The sequence below is a fragment of the Mus caroli genome, chromosome 4 (genome assembly GCF_900094665.2).
Source record: "Mus caroli chromosome 4, CAROLI_EIJ_v1.1, whole genome shotgun sequence".
Lineage (NCBI taxonomy): Eukaryota > Metazoa > Chordata > Mammalia > Rodentia > Muridae > Mus > Mus caroli.
Genome location: NC_034573.1, coordinates 130,855,171 through 130,874,320, shown reverse-complemented (window position 1 = coordinate 130,874,320; position 19,150 = coordinate 130,855,171). Strand labels below are relative to the sequence as shown.

Genomic DNA, 19,150 nt, shown 5'->3' with positions numbered 1-19,150 from the left:
ACCCGATGCCCTCACACAGACATATGTAGGCAAAACACCAATGCAAACCAAAATAAACTCAAGAGGCAGAGCAAAGATTTCTATAAATTTGAAGGCAGTTTGGTATACAGGGTGAGCTCTAGGACAGTCAGGGAAATGTAGAAAGACCCTCTCTCAAAAAATTAAACCAAAACAAAAAAGACAGACGTGTCTGAGAAATAGCCTGAAAGTTGACAGCACACAGGGTTCCTTGTGTGCACAGTGCTCAGTGCTCCTAGAGGAGGGCTTCAGAAGCTGAAGGCTCCTTCTGCAACTAGAAGAGAACTAGGGCGCTTCTTCTCCTGGCAGGGGAGATGGGGGAGGGGGGAGTGCGCACAGGGGGGCGCAGGCGGCGAGGGGTGTCTTAATGTCCTAAGACCACGTTGCAAAACACCTCCATTGATAGCCAAGTTCTTGCTGTGTTCCCTCTGCCTGGAAAAGATTCTCCAAGGAATTCTGTTGTTTTGTTAAAAAAAAAAAATTCAAGATTGTTAGTAATTTTAAAAAATATTTTTATATTTATGTATGTCTATGTGAGTTTCTGCTGTGTGTGAGAGAGAGAGGATGGGGGGTTGTTGGATCCTTTGGAGCTGTGGTCCTCTACAGGACCAGGAAGCACTCCTAACCACAGAGCCACCTCTCCAGCCTCCCCAAGAGCTTCTTGACACACAGAAATAAAGAATCCATCGATTTAAAGCTCACTTTGGGGGAAGCAAGCTAGCTTGGTGGGCTAAGACACTTGCCACCGAGCCTGACAAACTGAACTTGCTCTCTAGCATTCTCATGGTTAGAAGAGAGATGGCTCCTGGCGTCCTCTGCCCGCCACACCCAAAATAGCTAAAGCATAACACAACGAAACCCATTTCCTCCAGGTACAGACTGGGCTCTCTTTGGGCTTACCAGTTTTTAGATGGTGAGTACGTGTGAATTTCATCAAAGAATCTCTCTGGCTGGTGTAAGGGATAGGGACTTGGCCTTGTCCAGCCACCAAATAGCACTAGCAAGTCCTTGTACACGACCAGAGTGGCCCCAGCTTTGGGGGAAGGATAGGACCCTAGGAAAAGGCAACAGTACCGTGATTAGGATTTGGGAGCTCACCCACAGGTCACCTTTCCTGGGAAGGACAAGAAGAGAGGCAATGTCTGTCACACAGCAGAAAGGTAAGGGGGCTGGGGGGCGGGGAGCTGGGTTTTCAGGTCTAAGAGACCCATTATTGATTTATACATCTTCATACCCAACACAGAGAAAGGTACTCAGCTTTCTTTGAAAGTGGAGTGGAATGGGCACCCATTTCAAAAGGTCCCAAGTTGCCTTGGCTTAACTTGACAGCAGTGCCACAATGGCCCACAGGCAGTGGGATTCTTCTAGGAAACATGATCTTTTGTAGGCTAGTGAGAATGTTGGGTAACAGAGGACTATCACCTCGAGTAAGTCTCACCGTCACAGAAAGAATGGTGGACACTACAAACCATTCTGTGTTGCTGTGCTGTGGTCTCTGGGAGGTATATTACATGTACTTTCAACTTAGGACAGGTTCCGTGGGGTATGACCCTGTCATAACTTAGTCCAAGGGCAGCCTCAACTACACAGAGTCTGAGAGCAGCATGGGCTCCATGATACCCTATCTAAACGAAAGAGAAAAGCTGACATGACACATCTCTCGTAGACAGAAACTACCTCTCCGTTTTTGTTTTTGTTTTGTTTTTTTTTTGGTTTTTCGAGACAGGGTTTCTCTGTATAGCCCTGGCTGTCCTGGAACTCACTTTGTAAACCAGGCTGGCCTCGAACTCAGAAATCCGCCTGCCTCTGCCTCCCGAGTGCTGGGATTAAATGCGTGCGCCACCACGCCCAGCTCCGGTTTTTTATTTTGAAATGACAATTGTTATAGCCCCCAATTCCTACTGGGTATCTCACTGTTATTATGGTCAAAGTAATTTGTCTCAATATCTATAGGTCAGAAAATATTAGAATATTAAAAAACAAAACAAAAATACCAGGCAGTTAAGAGCACTGGTTGTTCTTTTAGAGGACCAGGGTTCAATTCCCAGCACCCACATGGCAGGTCACCACATGTAATTCCAGTCTCAGGGGACATGATGCCCTCTTCTGGACTCCATGGGCATCAGACACACATATGGAACAGATACACATGCAGGCAAAATACTCAAACACATAAAATAAATTTTAAAATTTATTATTTTGGTTGTTTTTTTGTTTTTTGAGACAGGATTTCTCTGTGTAGCCCTGGCTGTCCTGAAACTGGTGCTGTAGAGCAGGCTGGCCTCACACTTAAGAGATCCGCCTGCCTCTGCCTCGAGTACTGGGAGCAAAGGCGTGCACAAACATCAGTGATTTTTTTCCTTTTCCTTTGAAACTAAGAAAGGGTCTCATGCAGCCCAGGCTGCTCTCAGCTTTGCTATGTAGCTAAGTACGGCACTGACTTCTGATGTGCGTCCCATCTCTACCTTTGCCGCACAGGCCTGGTTGGCCATGCCTAGTTTGTGGGCTGCTGTGAACAGTACCCAGGGTTTCCTTTGTGACGCACAAGTCACCAGCTAGGACACATCCCCATCCCCACAATCTGTGTTTCTTCAGTCCATAACTGCTTCTCATTGAATAATTTTGCCTTACCCCAGGGAGGCCTCTTAGCTAAACTAGACAAATCTAGCAATTCATTGCATTTTAACAATCTAGTAAAGAGCTAGCTATTATACTCCAAAATGACCCATTTTGTGAAATACAAAACAAAGTTTCATACCCTTTCAACTCTCTTGGAACTTAGAGGTAAAGTGGAAGATATAAACAAACAATCAAAACAAAATGAAACTCCACAAATAAAATACCCAACAGGCCAGGCTACAGAGTAGGATCCTGTCGTTAAAGGGGAAAACAAAAAAAGCCAGGTGGTTGGTGGTAGTGTGCGCCTTTAATCCCAGCACTGAGGAAGCAGAGGAACAAGGATCTCTGAGTTCAAGGCCAATTTGGCCTACGGGTCTAGGACATTCAGGACATTCGGGAGGCAGAGGCAGGTGGATTTCTGAGTTTGAGGCCAGCCTGGTCTACAAAGTGAGTTCCAGGACAGCCAGGGCTACACAGAGAAACCCTGTCTGGAAAAACCAAAAAAAAAAAAAAAAGCAAAAAAAGAGAGCTAAGCAGGAGAGCTGGCACTGAAGAGTGACCCCCACACCTCACTTGGGCAGGGGTAGGGGTGAGCTGGCCCCACCTCTCACCTGGGCAGTGCTGGATGAACACACAGGAAGGGGCTGGATCTCCACCATACAGGGCAACAACAGGGTCATCAGAGAAGAGTTCCAGTATTGATGAGTAGCAGAAGCCAGAGGCCTCAAACCAGACCAATGACCACTGCAACCATCATTTGCAAGAAAAGCTGTTTGGGCAAAAGGGTATTGAAGTGGGAACTTAAGGGTTCTTTGAAAGTCAGCTGGAAGGTGTTTTGCTGGGGCAAACATGTGAAGGAGTGTTCCTGAAGTGGACACAGATGTGAAAGGCGAAGGCAAACTGGAGAAGGAATGTTTAGCTGAAGCAGACACAGGTAAAGAAGGTTCTGCTAAAATAGGAGTGTGAAAGGACACGTGATGAAGGATTCTTTGCCAACAACATGCATGTATTGGTCTGCCTTACATTATGTAGAAAAACACACCAAAAGATTTCTGGTGGTGTGCTGCAGTTTCTTGCCACTTCTGTGGACTTGGGCTGACTGGCACAGGGATGCCAGCTGAGACAGACGCATGTGCTGAGGGAAGACACATGCTGAGACAAGACCCTTGGAGGACATGTTATATTTGGAGAGAGGATGAAAGGACTTCACAGAGTGACAGAGGCTGAACTTGGCTTGCTGGTACAGCTAGCTGTGCAATGCTGGGTCTCAAGTCTTCACTGATCTTCCAGAGAGAGGCAAAGCCAAGAACTGCTCCTGGTGTCCCTCTGGGTCCCTCCTGCTCACTCTAGCTGAGGCGAAGGCCTGGCTGTCTCTGCTAGGTAGTGCCACCGCTGCTGACTCCTCTTTGCTATCCGATTCTACCAAACTGGACTGTGGTTTATCCGTGAAGTGTTTGCGAGCAGATTGACCTGCCACTGCCTGCTGACCTGTGAACTGAAGTGCCAGATTTCTAGACAACACAGACGGAGTTGCTCCAAAGAGCCTTTCTAAACAGGCCCACTTCCCCGTATCCTTTCTTTTCCACTACCTTTGGTGGGTGGTGGGCTAAAAGGGAGGTTAGAGAGTTTAAGAATCATCATTAGCCGGGCAGTGGTGGCAAACACCTTCAATCCCAGCACTTGGGAGGCAGAGGTGGACGGTCAGAGCTATAAAGAAAGAAACCCTGTCTCAAAAAAATATAAATAAAAAGAATCATCATTAAAAATCTGTTTTGGAAGGATGAAAGTTACAGGTGTACTGTGTGACACACTGTGACATGCTGCAGCTTCCACAGCTGGATTCTTTATTTTCTTTTTGGGGAGGGGCTGCAAAGGTGGAGGATGGATATGGAGATGAGGAGATGACGAGGATTAGGGTAAGACAAAAGAGAAACCGCTAAAAGACGGCAACGTTAGTCAGTGGCTTACACCCTCTAGACTGGATTTGATCCGTGGTGGCCTCGTGACATGGTTCACAGTCAATGTAGAGACTGACCTCAGCACCATGGCTCTCCCCACAGCCACACGATGGAGCAAACCAAAGTGCCGGGTTTTTTTTTTTTAAGATTCTACCCTCAAAGTGTGATTTTTATTTTTATTTATTAAGATTTATCTTAGTATTTAAGTATGTGGCGCGCGAGCGTGTGTGTGTGTGTGTGTGTGTGTGTGTCTGTCTGTCTGTCTGTCCACGTGGATGTGTGTCCATAGTGTAGCTAGAGGCATCAGGTTTCCATGGAGCTACAGCTCCAGGCCACTGTGGCCTGCCTACATGGATGCTGGGAACTGAAGTGGGAATCTTCTGCAAGAGCAGTATATGCTGTCAACCACTCACCTATCTCTCCAGCCCTTCAAAATACAATCTGCAATACAAATTTGATATTCTGAATAAAAATCTCTGTAGCATCTACACTGAGCCAGTGATTCCATTTCTAGAGATTAATAAGATTCCTGAGCGCCAGGCGGTGGAGGCGCACGCCTTTAATCCCAGCACTTGGGAGGCAGAGGCAGGCGGATTTCTGAGTTTGAGGCCGGCCTGGTCTACAAAGTGAGTTCCAGGACTGCCAGGGCTACACAGAGAAACCCTGTCTCGAGAAACCAAAAAAAAAATTCCTGAGCAAATGAAAGAAGCAGTGCTGAACTTGATACAAGGCAGAGTTATTTGGGAGAGGAACTTCAATTGAGAAAATGCTCCAATGGACTGCCTGCAGGACAGTCTGCAGGGCATTTTTTTTTTTTTTTCTTTTTTGTTTTTTTGAGACAGGGTTTCTCTGTGTAGCCCTGGCTGTCCTGGAACTCACTCTGTAGACCAGGCTGGCCTCGAATTCAGAAATCCCGTGTAGAGCATTTTCTTGATTAATGATTGATGGGGGTGGGCTGAACTCACAAATGTCACAAGCCTCTCTGTCATTTTCTCAAAATTCATTCGCAGCCTCAACAAAGAGGCTTGTTATCTTAGTCTTAAGATTTAAATGAAAACAAACCCAGTTCCTCTTTACGTATTCATGTGGGCATGTGGTGGTTACACACTTGTGTTGAGAGCACAGGATACCTCGTGCTTCCTTCTGTTTTGTGGGGTCCAGGAATGGGCTCCATCTGGAAGGCAGCGTGCAGGTGACAGTGCTTTCTCAGAATCAGGGTATCATCCACTCTGAGGGCCTTCTGCTCTCAGATAACCCTTCCTGGAAACCCCCTCATGGACCTGCCCAGAGATGCATCTCTTGGTTGGTTCCAGAGCCCATCGTGATTAAATGCCAGGAGAGGGTCAGGGTTAAGCCTCCTGCTGGTCATAGTAACACAGACTGGACTCCCAGCACCTGGGAGCTGGTGCTGATGATCAATGTCCTGACCTCTGATGCTGCTGCCTCCATCCCTGGCTGGCATCAGACCTTCCAATAAGAATTAAAGGCTATTGGCTCTCTAGAAATCCTCCAGGCCTCCAGCTGGTGCAGTCTGCTGAGGCATCTGGCTTTGTGGGCAGAGCAGTTACTATGTTCCCAGTTTCTCTAGTGTTCAATGGCCACTGTTGGACCACCCAGTCCCTATGATGTAAGTCATTCTAACAAATCCCTTCTATTTTTATTTTATTGGTTACTATTTATTTTGGCTTTTCAAGACAGAGGTAGTATGAATATTCTTGGTCCAGAGAGTGGCACTATTTGGAGGTGTGGCCTTGTCGGAGGAAGTGTATCATCGTGGGTGTGGGCTTTAAGACCCTTGTCAAAGCTGCCTGAAAGCCAGTCTTCTAGCTGCCTTAGGAACAAGAAGTAGACCTCTCAGCTCCTCCTGCACCATGCCTGCCTGAATGCTGCCATGTTCCCACCATGATGCTAATGGACTGAACCTCTGAACCTGTAAGCCTGCCCCAGTTCAATGTTGTCTTTATAAGAGTTACACTGTTCCAGGACAGCCAGGGATAGACAGAGAAACCCTGTCTCCGGGAAAGAAAAAAAAGAGTTACACTGGACATGGTTTCTGTTCCCAGCAGTAAAACCTAAAGGAAGACACAATGTTTCTCTGTGCAACAACTCTGGCTGTCCAGGAACTCTCTCTGTAGACCAGGCTGGCCTCAGACTCAGAGACCTGCCTCCTGAGTGCTGGAATTAAAGGATTCGTCACCGCACCTGGCTATGAATCCCTTTTATAATCCATACAAACTCCTATTGATTCACACCCCCTGCCGGGCAGTGGTGACACACGTTTCCCTGTATAGCTCTGGCTGTCCTGGAACTCACTCTGTAGACCAGGCTGGCCTCGAACTCAGAGATCCACCTGCCTCTGCCTCCCATGTGCTGGGATTAAAGACATACACCACCACTGCCCGGCAGCATTTTTAATATACAAGTATTTCCCTGGTCACCATCATCATCGACAGTTACTACAAAGTAAATAAATGCACACCCAGATTGTTGCCATTACTGACTTTTAGACAAAAGACTTTCAGCTACACATGTGACTTGTTGATGATTTTGAAAGCTGATATAGGCCGTGATCTAGGATGGAAATCGATGGCATGCTGATGATTTCAAAAGAAAAGCAGCAAGCAAGAAACTGTCCAGCCCATAGGCTCCCGCGTGTTTAACTGCATGCTGTGTTTAAAGAGGGCACGGTCTAAACTGCCTTGAAACCAGGAGTAAACACTGTCCTCTTGGGGATGATATGACATTGCTCACTGCTCGCTCTCCCAGGAAACCTGACTTCAGTTCCCAGCACTCACCCTGACAGTAATTCCAGCTTCAGGGACTCTGTATTTGGGGTCCACAGGACAACATAACACACTTCTGTCTGTCTGGGCTAAAAGCCTTGCAGGGAGAGTTTTCATCTGTTACCTATTTCACTCCGATGGGCTTGCTTAGCACACTGCAAAAATGAGCTGCTCAGCTTCTCCAATGACAGACTATACTGGGACCGAGGGGCTACTTCTTATAAAAACATTTGCTGAACTGAAACCTAGCACATGGAAATCTACTGATGAGAGGACCCTCCTGTGGTGGGACAGAGCTGCCTCCCTGTACTCAGGACACAGCAGGGTCTTAGACAAAGTTTCACCGTGTGGCTTTGTTTTGAGACAGGATATCCCTGTGTTTTGTGGCCAGGAAGCCCCTGATTTTGCTTCAACCTTCTAGTCTTAGGCTCCGCTGTGATGGAACACAGGCATGTGCTGCCAAGGCCAACTACAGGCATACATTTTCACTCTTACACCCACACCCATGCCTTTAAAAACATCCCGAGCAATTTATGGAATGTCCCAATGGCAAAAACTTTAGTACCTGCTGTGAGAAGCAGGCCAGGGGCATGAGCATAAAGAACTCCATGGGCGTTGTTCCCAGAGCCAATAAAGCTACATGAAAGATCACTGCATGAACAGGGCAACATTTACCAGCTAAAACCTAACTACACCCAAAACAGTGGAGACTCCTTGTCTCTGCTGCAAGCTCTCCTTGTGGGGCAGGAGAGGCTGCATCTGATAACTTGTTCCTTCCAGTAGCTCCAGTCATAGAGAAGACAATGTTGCTAGTCACAGGCCTCCCTCCCGCAGGGACAGGAAAACCCTAGGAGCCCTCAAACACTCTAGTCTATCACTGTCCCTGGAGGACCAGAGGTCACACAGCTCTGTATGGGGCAGTTCCTGCTCTTCTCTCCAGCAGCACAGAATACTATCCACCTCCAAAAAGCACGTGGTCTAGAAAAACCTCAGACTTTGAAGAATTCCTTTCTTCCCTCTGCTTTCCCCCCATAAACCCTGAGAGCACAGGCCCACATTGTCCCAGGACTGCATCAGGCCAGAGGAAACAAGGCAAAGCTGCCACCCAAAGAAGAGTAATCAATAAACTGAATCTGTAAACACAGTAAGGGGAAGCCAGAGGCAGCGATAAGAGGTGGAAAAGCCCTTGAATCAAGCACATTTCCTCTGCTTCTGCTCTGAGCCAGCCAGAAAGGGAAGGACACACAGAGCATAGGCTCTATACCCCAGGCTTAACTGCCTGCCAAACCTACCCCATAAAAAGTGCCTGGACATGAGCTCTTCCTACTGTGTCCCCTTGCCCCCTGACAGGACAGAGCAAGCTAGCCTGCAAATGCAGGACAGAAGCAGGAAGGATGGACACAGACACACATTTAATTGGGGCCAGCATCCAGGCAAACATGGTGCTGGAGAAGGAGCTGAGAGTTCTACATCTTGATCCTAAAGCAGCCAGGAGGAGACTGTCTTCCACAGGCAGCCAGGAAGTGGATCTCTCTACTAAGCCAAGCTTGACCACAGGACCTTAAAGCCCACCTCCATAATGATGCACTTCCTCCAACAATTAACTGTTTGCCTTTCTAAGAGCTGCCTTGATCATGGTGTCTTTCCACAACAAAACCTTAACTAACATAACATCTCTCCAGTAACACCACCCACCAAGCCAATAAATCTAAAAATAATAATAAAATAAAATAAAAACACCAGGAGTGATGGTATGCCTCTAATCCCAGCACTCCCGAGAAAGACAAGCAAATCTCGGTGAGTTCCAGTCAGGTCTATAAAGTGAGACCTTGCTGTCAAAACTGGCAGAGTGGTCTGTAAACATTCTCCGACTGTTGCTACATGATGTTTAACTCGTAAGCAACTGTTAGAATTAAAACTTCTTGGTGTGAGGTTTGCAAGAGCAATACTTAGGTGCTAGCAGGGTAATTCATATGGTAAAGACACTTGCAGTCCCGGGGTTCAATCCCTGGAGCCTACATGGAGGAAGGGAGAAACAACTCAGAAATCCCTCTGCACTCCATGCATATGCTACAGAGCATTCATGTTTGCAGCTCACCATAATGAGTGTGCAGTTGGGGGGTTGTTTTTGTTTTTGTTTTTTTTGAACAAGGTTTCTGTGTAGCCCTGGCTGTTGTGGAACTCTGTAGACCAGGCTGGCTTTGAACTAAGAGATCCTCCTGCCTCTGCCTCCAGTTTTTCGAGACAGGGTTTCTCTTTATAGCTCTGGCTGTCCTGGAGCTCATTTTTGTAGACCAGGCTGGCCTCGAACTCAGAGATCCGCCTGCCTCTGCCTCCCGAGTGCTGGGATTAAAGGCGTGTAGCACCAATTCCCAACAAGTGTGGGTTTTTGTTTTTTGTTTTAAACCAATCATTCTTCACATAAATGCAGTCAACATGTCACTGACAAATGTCAATCAAATAGCATTTTAAGATTTCAGAAAGTGTATTAAAATGGTAATGATGCCAAAAAAAGAGCACACAGGGTACATCCACATTCAATACAAAGGCACTCAATACACACTCAACACACTCAATACAAAGGCATAATACACTCAATACACACTCAACATTCTCAATACAAAGGCACTCAATATTCTAAAAACACACAATACAAAAGGCACTGGCAGAGAGCACACAGAGCAGAGCACCTCGATACAAAGGTACTGGCGGAGACTTGGGGAGAGAGTCTAGGGAAGGAAGTTCAATCTCGTTTCCCAAGGTCCAGGAGACCTTCTGAGCTCTGGAGGGTGAAGCAGTCTCCTACCCAGAAGTCATGCTGACACCTGTAAGTCAATAAATGACCAATCACAGGGCTCATCCACCTCCCAAGAGCAAGTGATCTTTCCCACAACAGACTATGAATGAGGCAAGTCTTCCAATGCACTAGGCTATTCAAACCAGCACACTGAGAACACTTATGTGAAAAGCGTCTAGGGATAAAGCCCGGGTTTCCACAATTAGAATGGATTTCTACAATTTCATAAAAGGTTAACATCCAGATGGCACCGAGACACATAAAGCGACATACAAAGTGAAGTTCACTGTGTCCTAAACCATGGAAATTCCATGGACACCTGAGAATACACAGAGGCAGTGCCGGATGACTTAGGAGGGAACCCAAGAGCAACCAGGAGGATATGATAGACTTGAAAGCCAAGGACTCTGCGTATTTTCAGTGACACTGTGGGATCTTGAATAAGAAAGAATGTAAAAGGCTCCTGAATTTGACTAAATGACTCAGAGTCAAAGGATGGTGGGAGGAGTCAATGACATTTTAGTAACGGATGCATTTGGTAACCACAAAAAACCCCAAACCAAACCAAAGCAAAAAATCCAAACAAAACCCTAAAGGTAGAACCGAGTCTTCTCATTCACAAACAAAACTACACTAACCAATAACACAATGGGATTAAGGGCTGGAGAGAGAGTCCAATGGTTAGAGCAGGGCCTGCTCTTCCAGCACCCACATGGTAGCTCTGAGGTCTGTACCTCTAGTTCCAGAGGACCCGATGACACCTCTTCTTCCTCCTCCTTTTCTTTTTTTCTCTCTCTCCATTTGTGAAGACTGGGTTTCTCTGTGTAACCCAGGCTGGCCTGGAACTCTGGGATCCACCTGCCTCTGCCTCCTGAGCACTGGGATTGAAGGTTGGGGGGAGGGGTGGCCTCTTTTGGCCTCCTCAGTCACTGCATACACATGGAACACAGACATATGCAGGCAAACACCCAGACACATAAAAATAAATCACTGCCTGCACTTGAGACAGACAGACAGACAGACAGACAGACAGACAGACGGACAGCAGGAACTTGCACTGCATTTGAAAGACACACAGTCTCCTTCCTTCCAGGTGCTCTGTGCTTATCAGTTAATAAACACACCCACTCTACCTCCACCAATCCCAAATTCTCAGAACATTTTTCTGGGTAACAGTTAACAATAAACTGTCTAAGGTTATGTGTGGTACTGCACACCTTTAACTCCAGTACTCAGAAGGCAGAGGGAGGCAGACCTGAATTTAAGAACAGCCTGGTCATGTTTCAAGTTCTAGGATAGCCAGCCAGAGCTATACAGTGAGACAAAGTAGAAAAGGGCTAGGTAGATTCAAAACAACCCTAAGAGGACCTTCCTGCACATGGGTATGTCTTCTGCCTACTGTTCTTTATGTTGATGTCCATGTGACAAACGTGGAGGGCAGAAGACATCCTGCAAGAACTGGCTGTCCCCTTCCACCATTTGGATACTGAGGTCAAACTCTGGTCAGCATCTTGGTCCTGCAGAGCTATCTAGCTGGGCCCATTTGTCTCTTCTGAAAATACAGATCCAGGAAGCTGGTGAGGTGGCTCAGTGGTTAAGAACACTTGATGTGGCAACTGCGAGGACCTAAATTGATATCCCTGAATTGGTATCCCAGATTCATGTAACAAGCTGAGTAAAGTCTTAGAAACACTAAAATCCTAGTGCTGTGGAGGTAGAAGCAGGAGGACTGTTGGGGTTTGCTGGCTGCCAGCCTACCCAAACCCCCAAAGTGAGCTTCAGGTTCAGGAAAAGACCCTGCCTCAAAGGCAGAAAGTGACAGAGGACACCTGACGCGCTCCTCTGGGGTCCATATTTGTATTCACATGTGCACACATACATAGGGCACTCACCCCCAGATCCATCATCCTGTCCACAACCTTGCACATTGGAAAAGTGAGTCTCAGCCGGGCATGGTGGCGCACGCCTTAATCCCAGCACTTGGGAGGCAGAGGCAGGGGGATTTCTGAGTTCGAGGCCAGCCTGGGCTACAGAGTGAGTTCCAGGACAGCCAGGGCTACACAGAGAAACCCTGTCTCGAAAAAACCAAAATTAAAAACAACAACAACAAAAAAGAATGTGTGTGTGTGTTCTCTTGAGTCCCAGCTGGAACTGCTTTCTACCTGAAACACTGGGATCTTTCTAAACAAAACCCAAGTTGTTTGTGTGTGCTGCTGTGTCTGGCTGGCCTGGTGTAGTTCAGGTAAAGGGAGGCTGAAGGGAGGCGCCAACGCCATGGAGCTTATACTGGAGCAGTAAAGCAAAAGCCAAAGTAAAATCACACAGCAACCAAGCAACAACAGACAAACTAAAAAGAGCCGATTACTGCAATCAGGAGACTCTTGCGCAACTGAGGAAGTGTGTGAGAAGTCATATGCAAAGACCCTTGGGCAGCAAAGAGGAAGATGTATTACATGAGTCAAAAGCAAGATGAATGATTGTCACATCGTGAGTGTCTTAGTCCCTGTGCTCTTGCTGTGGAAAGACACCATGACTAAAGCAACTCTTATAAAGCACATAGTGGGTGATTGCTGACAGCTGCATAGGGGCTAGACAGACTCCAGGGGCTAGAGAGAGGCTCCGCAGTTAACAGCACCTGTTGCTCTTACAGACTGGGGTTCAACTCCCACTGTTCACACCCATACATGCACATGGTTCACACCCATGCACATAGGCAAAACACATAAATAAATGTTAGTTTTTTAAAAGAACTTGTGGCTTCAAACACTTATTAATCAATAATCCATTACATGTAATAAGGAACAAAGGGACTAGAAAAGGAGTTCTCACTAAGCATAAAATCCTAAGCCCTAAAAGAATAGCATTTAGCCATACTTCCGACTTTTATATAGCCCTGTACAACCCACCCCACCCCCACCCCCGTGCTCCAATAGCCCTGTGTGCACACTCCTGCTCCAGCTGCTTCTCTGGGAGAGGATCTAAGCCTCTGGCCACAGCCTCACAGCAGTGCTTCTGTAAACACAGGGAGCATGACTGGCTTTCCCAGACTTTAAGACGGGATCATGCAGTCCACACTTCTAAGTCACAGTCACTGGGAACTGAGATCATGGCAGAAGCGAAGCTCCTGCCTCCTCACCAGTGCCCTTCCTAAAAGGCCAAGAGGACCCAACCTAAGCCAACTAGCAAGGCAAGGTCTATGTAAATGACAAGAGCCCAAGGAACCCAAATCTCCTTAGTGCCAAGACTCAGTTCCATCCTCGAAAAGCCGAATGAAGGGTGTTAGGGGAAAGTCTGCCAATCAATCTAGCAGAGCATCTCATACCCCAGGGGCCCAACTTCTCCATGGCACCAGCACCTCCAGTCTTATGACTGACACTTCAAATTGACCGGACAGTCTCAGGAGTGCAAAAACAACTGTTTTTTTGTTGTTGTCTTTTTAAGGAAAGATTAAATCAAAAGGAGAAAAGGAAATCTGTTTTCCAGCGTAATTCTGCCATCCTGGGACTGGCTAGGAATGCACCTACTATGAAATCTTCCCACACTCCTGGGTAACCAGCAGAGGCACGTCCCATACACTCCCCGACTAGCTAAGCTGGCAAGAACAACTGTTATTCAGAGACCTCAGCCCTGGGACAATAGCTCCTGTCAGTCAACTATGGTTCTCACGACTCTGTTCTGTTCTTCAACTTCATTCCAAACACAAATCACACCTGTGTGTGAGAAAACCACACCATGGATTCACACAGTGCCAGTGATGCTGGACAGGTACCAACAGAATATCGACAACAAAACACAAACTTTGCTTGTTTGTTTGTTTGTTTATATAGCCCTGGCAGCCCTAGAACTTCCTATGCAGACCAGGCTGACCTTGAACTCACAGAGAACCATCTGTCTCTGCCTCCCAAGTGCTGGGGTGAAAGATGTGCACCAGCTATAATTTTATTTTTACTGCAAAGATTTAGATGAGCATATGACCCTAGGCATTTACACAGCAGATGTGACAAAGAGCGTGGGACACTGGAAACATATGTCCTTTGTGAGAAGCCAGAGGTCAGCAGTCCTTCACTTACCTGATGCCAATGGTCGAATCCACTCTTTGCTATTTAGGTCTAGCCTCCAGAGGTCATTGAAGGCAGCATTGCAACTGCTCTGGGTACAGCCTCCAAAGACATACATAGACTGATTGGCATCATAATAGCACGCACCTACAGGGGGCAGAGAAACACAACAAACAAGTGACTGTACCTTCATTTTCAGATATCCTTAACATTTAACCACAACTCTTTAAAAAAACCCTCGGTTATTCCTCACATTCAACAACTCTGAACCAGGCACCGAAGTTCTCTCCCTAGCAGCGTCTCGTCAGCCTGACCAGTGTCTTATTATCACTGCAAAAAAGCCCAGCGAAAAGCTGTGAGCATTTCTCTTTTATTATCTAAAAAATTCTAAACATTTATTTTTATTTTATATGTATGGGTCTTTCTTGTATGTATGTCATGTGTATTATGTATGTACAGTGCTCATGGAGGCCAGAAGATGTTAAAACTCCCCTGGAACTGGAGTCAGACAATTATTAGCTGCCATAAAAATGCCAGGAACTCAATCTTGCAGAAGAGCAAACAGCGTTCTCTAACAGACAAGCCATTTTTCCATGCCCTAAACATTCTATGTCTGAGCATTAAGCACACCAACAATGACATCACAGAGGGAGACGGCATAATTCCAGGAAGAGCAACTCGCATTCAGACGGTGGCATTCAGAGTGAAGCACCTTTCAGTCGCCTAATCTAAATACATCCTGTGCCCTAGGGCAAAGCAAGCCAGCATCCACAAAAGTCCTTCCTCTGTCCTCCAAGGACTTTTCTCTGAGCTTTGTATTTCTAAATGTAACCTAAAGCACAAATCTTTATATTGAAGCACAACAACATCAAGTGTGAAAACGATTTTAACCAGTGCAGTGAACACCACTGTGCCTAAATCAAGATGGGTTTTATGAAGTACAGCAAAGGAAACAGCAGTTCAGGCCCAAAGCAATTGAAGGAAGAAGCAAGAAGCTAATGAGCCCCTAGGCATGCTGGTTGGTACAGGCTAAATCAGGATAGTAAAGACCCTGAAGAGTACCAAGGCCACAGAAGAGGCACAGTTAGCTGATGCCAGGCTCATCGTAAGAGCATCCCCAAGGAACCAAGAAAGACCTAATCCTGTTCAGCTGAGAGGCAGAAAAGCTGAGCCCTGCCCTGGTACCTCCCTGTGGCCCATCCAGTTGCTGTCCCTAGGACAAGATGAACACAAGCCCTGCAGCCTCACCTTACCACCTGAACTCCAGAAAGAGACCGAGCAAGCTTCCATGTGTCCACATCATGCGCACAGGCGGGGGTGGAGGTAGCGGGGAGTTATCTCTCCTTTCTCACATAAACCCAATAGTTGTTATCACATGAAAGAATAAAGAATCCATTATCCTGAGATGCCTGTACTTGGCTGCAGTTTAGTCTTGTTCCACACTATGTTAAGGTCTCTTTGCAATTGCGATGCCTCAAGTTCAAAGAGAGGGAGCTGTTCAAAGCCCGCATTTGCTGTCATGGTTAGTTACAGTGGTGGTGTGCACCGGCTCTGTGAGGTGCCCGTTTCTCTCATTCGGCCAGCTGTCAGGCCTCTAAGCAAGCTCGTTACCCAGGCCATGTCAGAAACCAGCTGAATAAAGCCATGTGCTTCATTAGTGCCCCAGTAATCCCAGTGAAGGAGCAAATGACCACATGGCTGCCACTGCATTGACCACAAAAATGTGGCAATATGACACACTGGCTCTCACGATTGCCCAGCACCCACTCCAGTGACACAGGAGCTTTAAGTGTTCTGGGTTGTTGTTTTTTTTTGGGGGGGGGGGCAGTTGCTTATTTGTAGACAGAATCTATGTAGCCACAGTTGTCCTGGAACTCTGTACATAGACCAGGCTGGCCCACATCTCACAGACAGTTTCCTGCCTCTGCCTACTAAATGCTGAGATTAAAAGTGTGCACCACCATGTCCAGCCAGCCTTTAAATACTAACCCTTCTGAAGCTGGTGAAATGGATCAGCAATTAAGAGCACTGGCGGTTCTTCCAGAGGTCACGAGTTCAATTCTTAGCAACCACACAGTGGCTTACAACCATCTATAAAGGGATCTGATGCCCTCTTCTGACATGCAGGTATACATGCAGCAGAGCACTCTACATTAAAAAAAAAAGAATACTTAAAAGCACCGGGTGTTCTTCCAGAGGACTACGGTTCAATTCCTAGCACCCACACGGAGGGTTGGTTCATAACATCTGTAACTCCAGTTCCAAGCATTTGATAACCTCTTCTGGCATCCGAGGGCACTGAGTGCACACGATGCAAAGACACACATGCAGGTAAACGCCATACATACAAAATAAAAATAATTTAAAATCTTGTAATAATAATTTTGAATCTACACTAAATGAGTTACTTTGTCTTCACAACAAGAAAGTCTTTTTAGAGGGCTGGAGAGATGGCTCAGCGGGTAAGAGCACTGGCTACTCTTCCAAAGGTCCTGAGTTCAAATCCCAGCAACCACATGGTGGCTCACAACCATCCATAAGGAAATCTGATGCCCTCCTCTGGAGTGTCTGAAGACAGCTACAGTGTACTTATATATAATCAATCAATCCATCCATCTTTTCTGAAGAAAGAAAGAAAGAAAGAAAGAAAGAAAGAAAGAAAGAAAGAAAGAAAGAAAGAAAGAAAGGAAGGAAGGAAGGAAGGAAGTCAGTCTATTTTAAAAGTAGAGTCTAGCATGTTCTACAAAGCAAGTTCCAGCTCACGCTGTGAGCTCCTATCTCAAAATAAAATATAAATAAATAGAGTAAAAAGTAGAGTCTACTAAAATTCCATTGCTCACATTTGTTAAGAACTACAAATAACAAACGGTTAAGTTAAAGGCTTGAGAGGAAGGAGGATAATTCCCAGTGCAACACCTCCACTTCCATTAGGGACACTCAGCAGCTCCAAGGTTATCTTGGTCTCACTCTACAGCTTGCCTTGAGCTTGTGGCGACCTCCTGAGCACTAGGAGGAGACGGGTATCCGAAGACTTGGAATGGACAAATAACTCCAGTAACAGAGCCACTGAGAGGAACTACCTGACTGACAGTCCTCTAGAGCGTCTGAAGTGTAACTGCTGTTCATTACAGCTCATTGGCACCTGGAAAAGTGAGTCCAGGCCAGCTCAGTGGGGCAAAGGTGCTTGCTGTCAGGCCCGATGACTCCCAGGAACCGCACGGCAGTGTGTTAAATAAATGATGCTGCAAGTCCCTGATCTCCTTATAGGATTGTAAAGTCCAGCTTATGTCCCCTTCGTCTACACAGACTCTTAGTAGCAGCTTCCCTCATGTATCAAAAGAGCAGAGTGCCTTTATTTTTCAAAGAGATAGCAAACATTCTTCTCCTCTTTTTGGACTGAAAACCCAGACAGTTGGGCCCCATGAGGTCCTTCACATGTATTTTAATCCTATACTAAAATAGTGCAGGCTGCACTTTCCTGCTTTTCTCTGAACAAACAAAGGTTTCTGAAGCAGGAAACAGGGCCGACAGTAAGGTACTGAAACATGAGTGACAGAGCTGAGTCTCAGTGACCAGTGAAGCTGGAAGACAAAAGGCATCAACCTGGAACACAGTGTTTAGAACTCAGATCTAACAGAATGAGAGCACATCACACTACTGGACGGGGAGCACACTTAGTCAAAAAGCTCAAGGACAACACAGCCCAAAGAATGAATTCCAGGCCAGCCGAGGCTACATAGCACGACTCTATCTCAAAATTCAGAAAGAAAGTAGGAATGCCAACAGTCTAGCAAGCACCCCATTCACTCTGCTTACTGCCCGCTTGGATGAGACTGTGTGGTGACAGCAGCAGGAACGCCCCACACGATGAGGACAGTGAGCAGGTCTCAGTCCTTCCCAACCTTGCTGTTTTCTCAAGGTCTCCACCCAAGTAGGTTTTCCTTCCAGAACATGCAGAGCTCTGGAACGTCGCAGCAGTCAGAGCTCACAGCAGTGTGAATACTGCGCTAAGATTGTAGAGCCTGTGTGTCCCACCTGTTCAATTCCCAAACTTGTACACGAACAACTATAACAAAGACACTTATCTCAAGTTAGCAACACTATCCAGGCAAAGCCAACAGCTCTCCACAGACCACAATAGTGGTCTTAGGTGCAAGATTTTCAGGAATCTGGATGTCTACAGTGTCTGAACAGTCCCCAAATGTCCCTGGGTGAGCTGCACCCTTTAACGTTCAGACGTTCAGATGCTAAACTCCCTACTGTCACCAGGGAAAGGCCCTAAGGCATTTATCCCATGCTGGAAGAAACGATGCTGTCATGTGTCTCCCAGCTACAAGCTGGAACATATTTGATAAGGCCTGTAATTACATAACTCAGAATCCAGCCTGGGCATGCAGGCTCCCGCAGGAGCCAGATCAGCAGTGTGTGGAACTACCTGACTGTATGAGAAGCCTAAACACTTCAAGGCTTACAATGTTGGGAATTGGCTATAGTAGTCTGACAAGAGTATCCGCCATTTACCAAGGCTGTCAAGATTAGGCTTGCAGCAGACATTCAGCAAGTGAAACTTCACCTGCCTTTTCTGTGCCCGGCTTTTAACATAGGAAAGACATTGTGCTTGACATATATGTATTATGCCTATGGCTTTTTAAGTTTTGTTTTGTTTTTTTCCAGAGGTGTGTGTGTGTGTGTGTGTGTGTGTGCGAATCATGGCACATATGTGGAAGTTGATAACGTTCAGGAGTTGGTGCTCTCTGCTGTGTGGGTCCTAGTAATTGAACTCTGGCTTTTAGGCTTGTTGGTAGGTACCTTTCCCTGATAAACCATCTTTGTTGCTGTTTAAGCAAATCTTGACAATTATTAAAATCTGTTAATACTGATGGAGGAGATACTCAAATAGAATTGAAGGATTCACTA

At 46.4% G+C, this 19,150-nt stretch overlaps 1 protein-coding gene across 2 annotated transcripts in view; it reads right to left on the bottom strand.

Annotated features, from left to right (window-relative positions):
* The window catches only part of Fbxo42 (F-box protein 42), a 53,656-nt gene that overhangs the window by 6,218 nt on the left and 28,288 nt on the right, over positions 1-19,150 (bottom strand). For both annotated transcript variants that reach the window (XM_021160835.1, XM_029476341.1), the window contains 2 exons: positions 14,246-14,380; positions 919-1,072 (listed from right to left, as the gene is read on the bottom strand). In XM_021160835.1, coding sequence (XP_021016494.1) covers positions 919-1,072; positions 14,246-14,380 — 289 coding nt within the window. The remainder of the gene's footprint in view (positions 1-918; positions 1,073-14,245; positions 14,381-19,150) is intronic.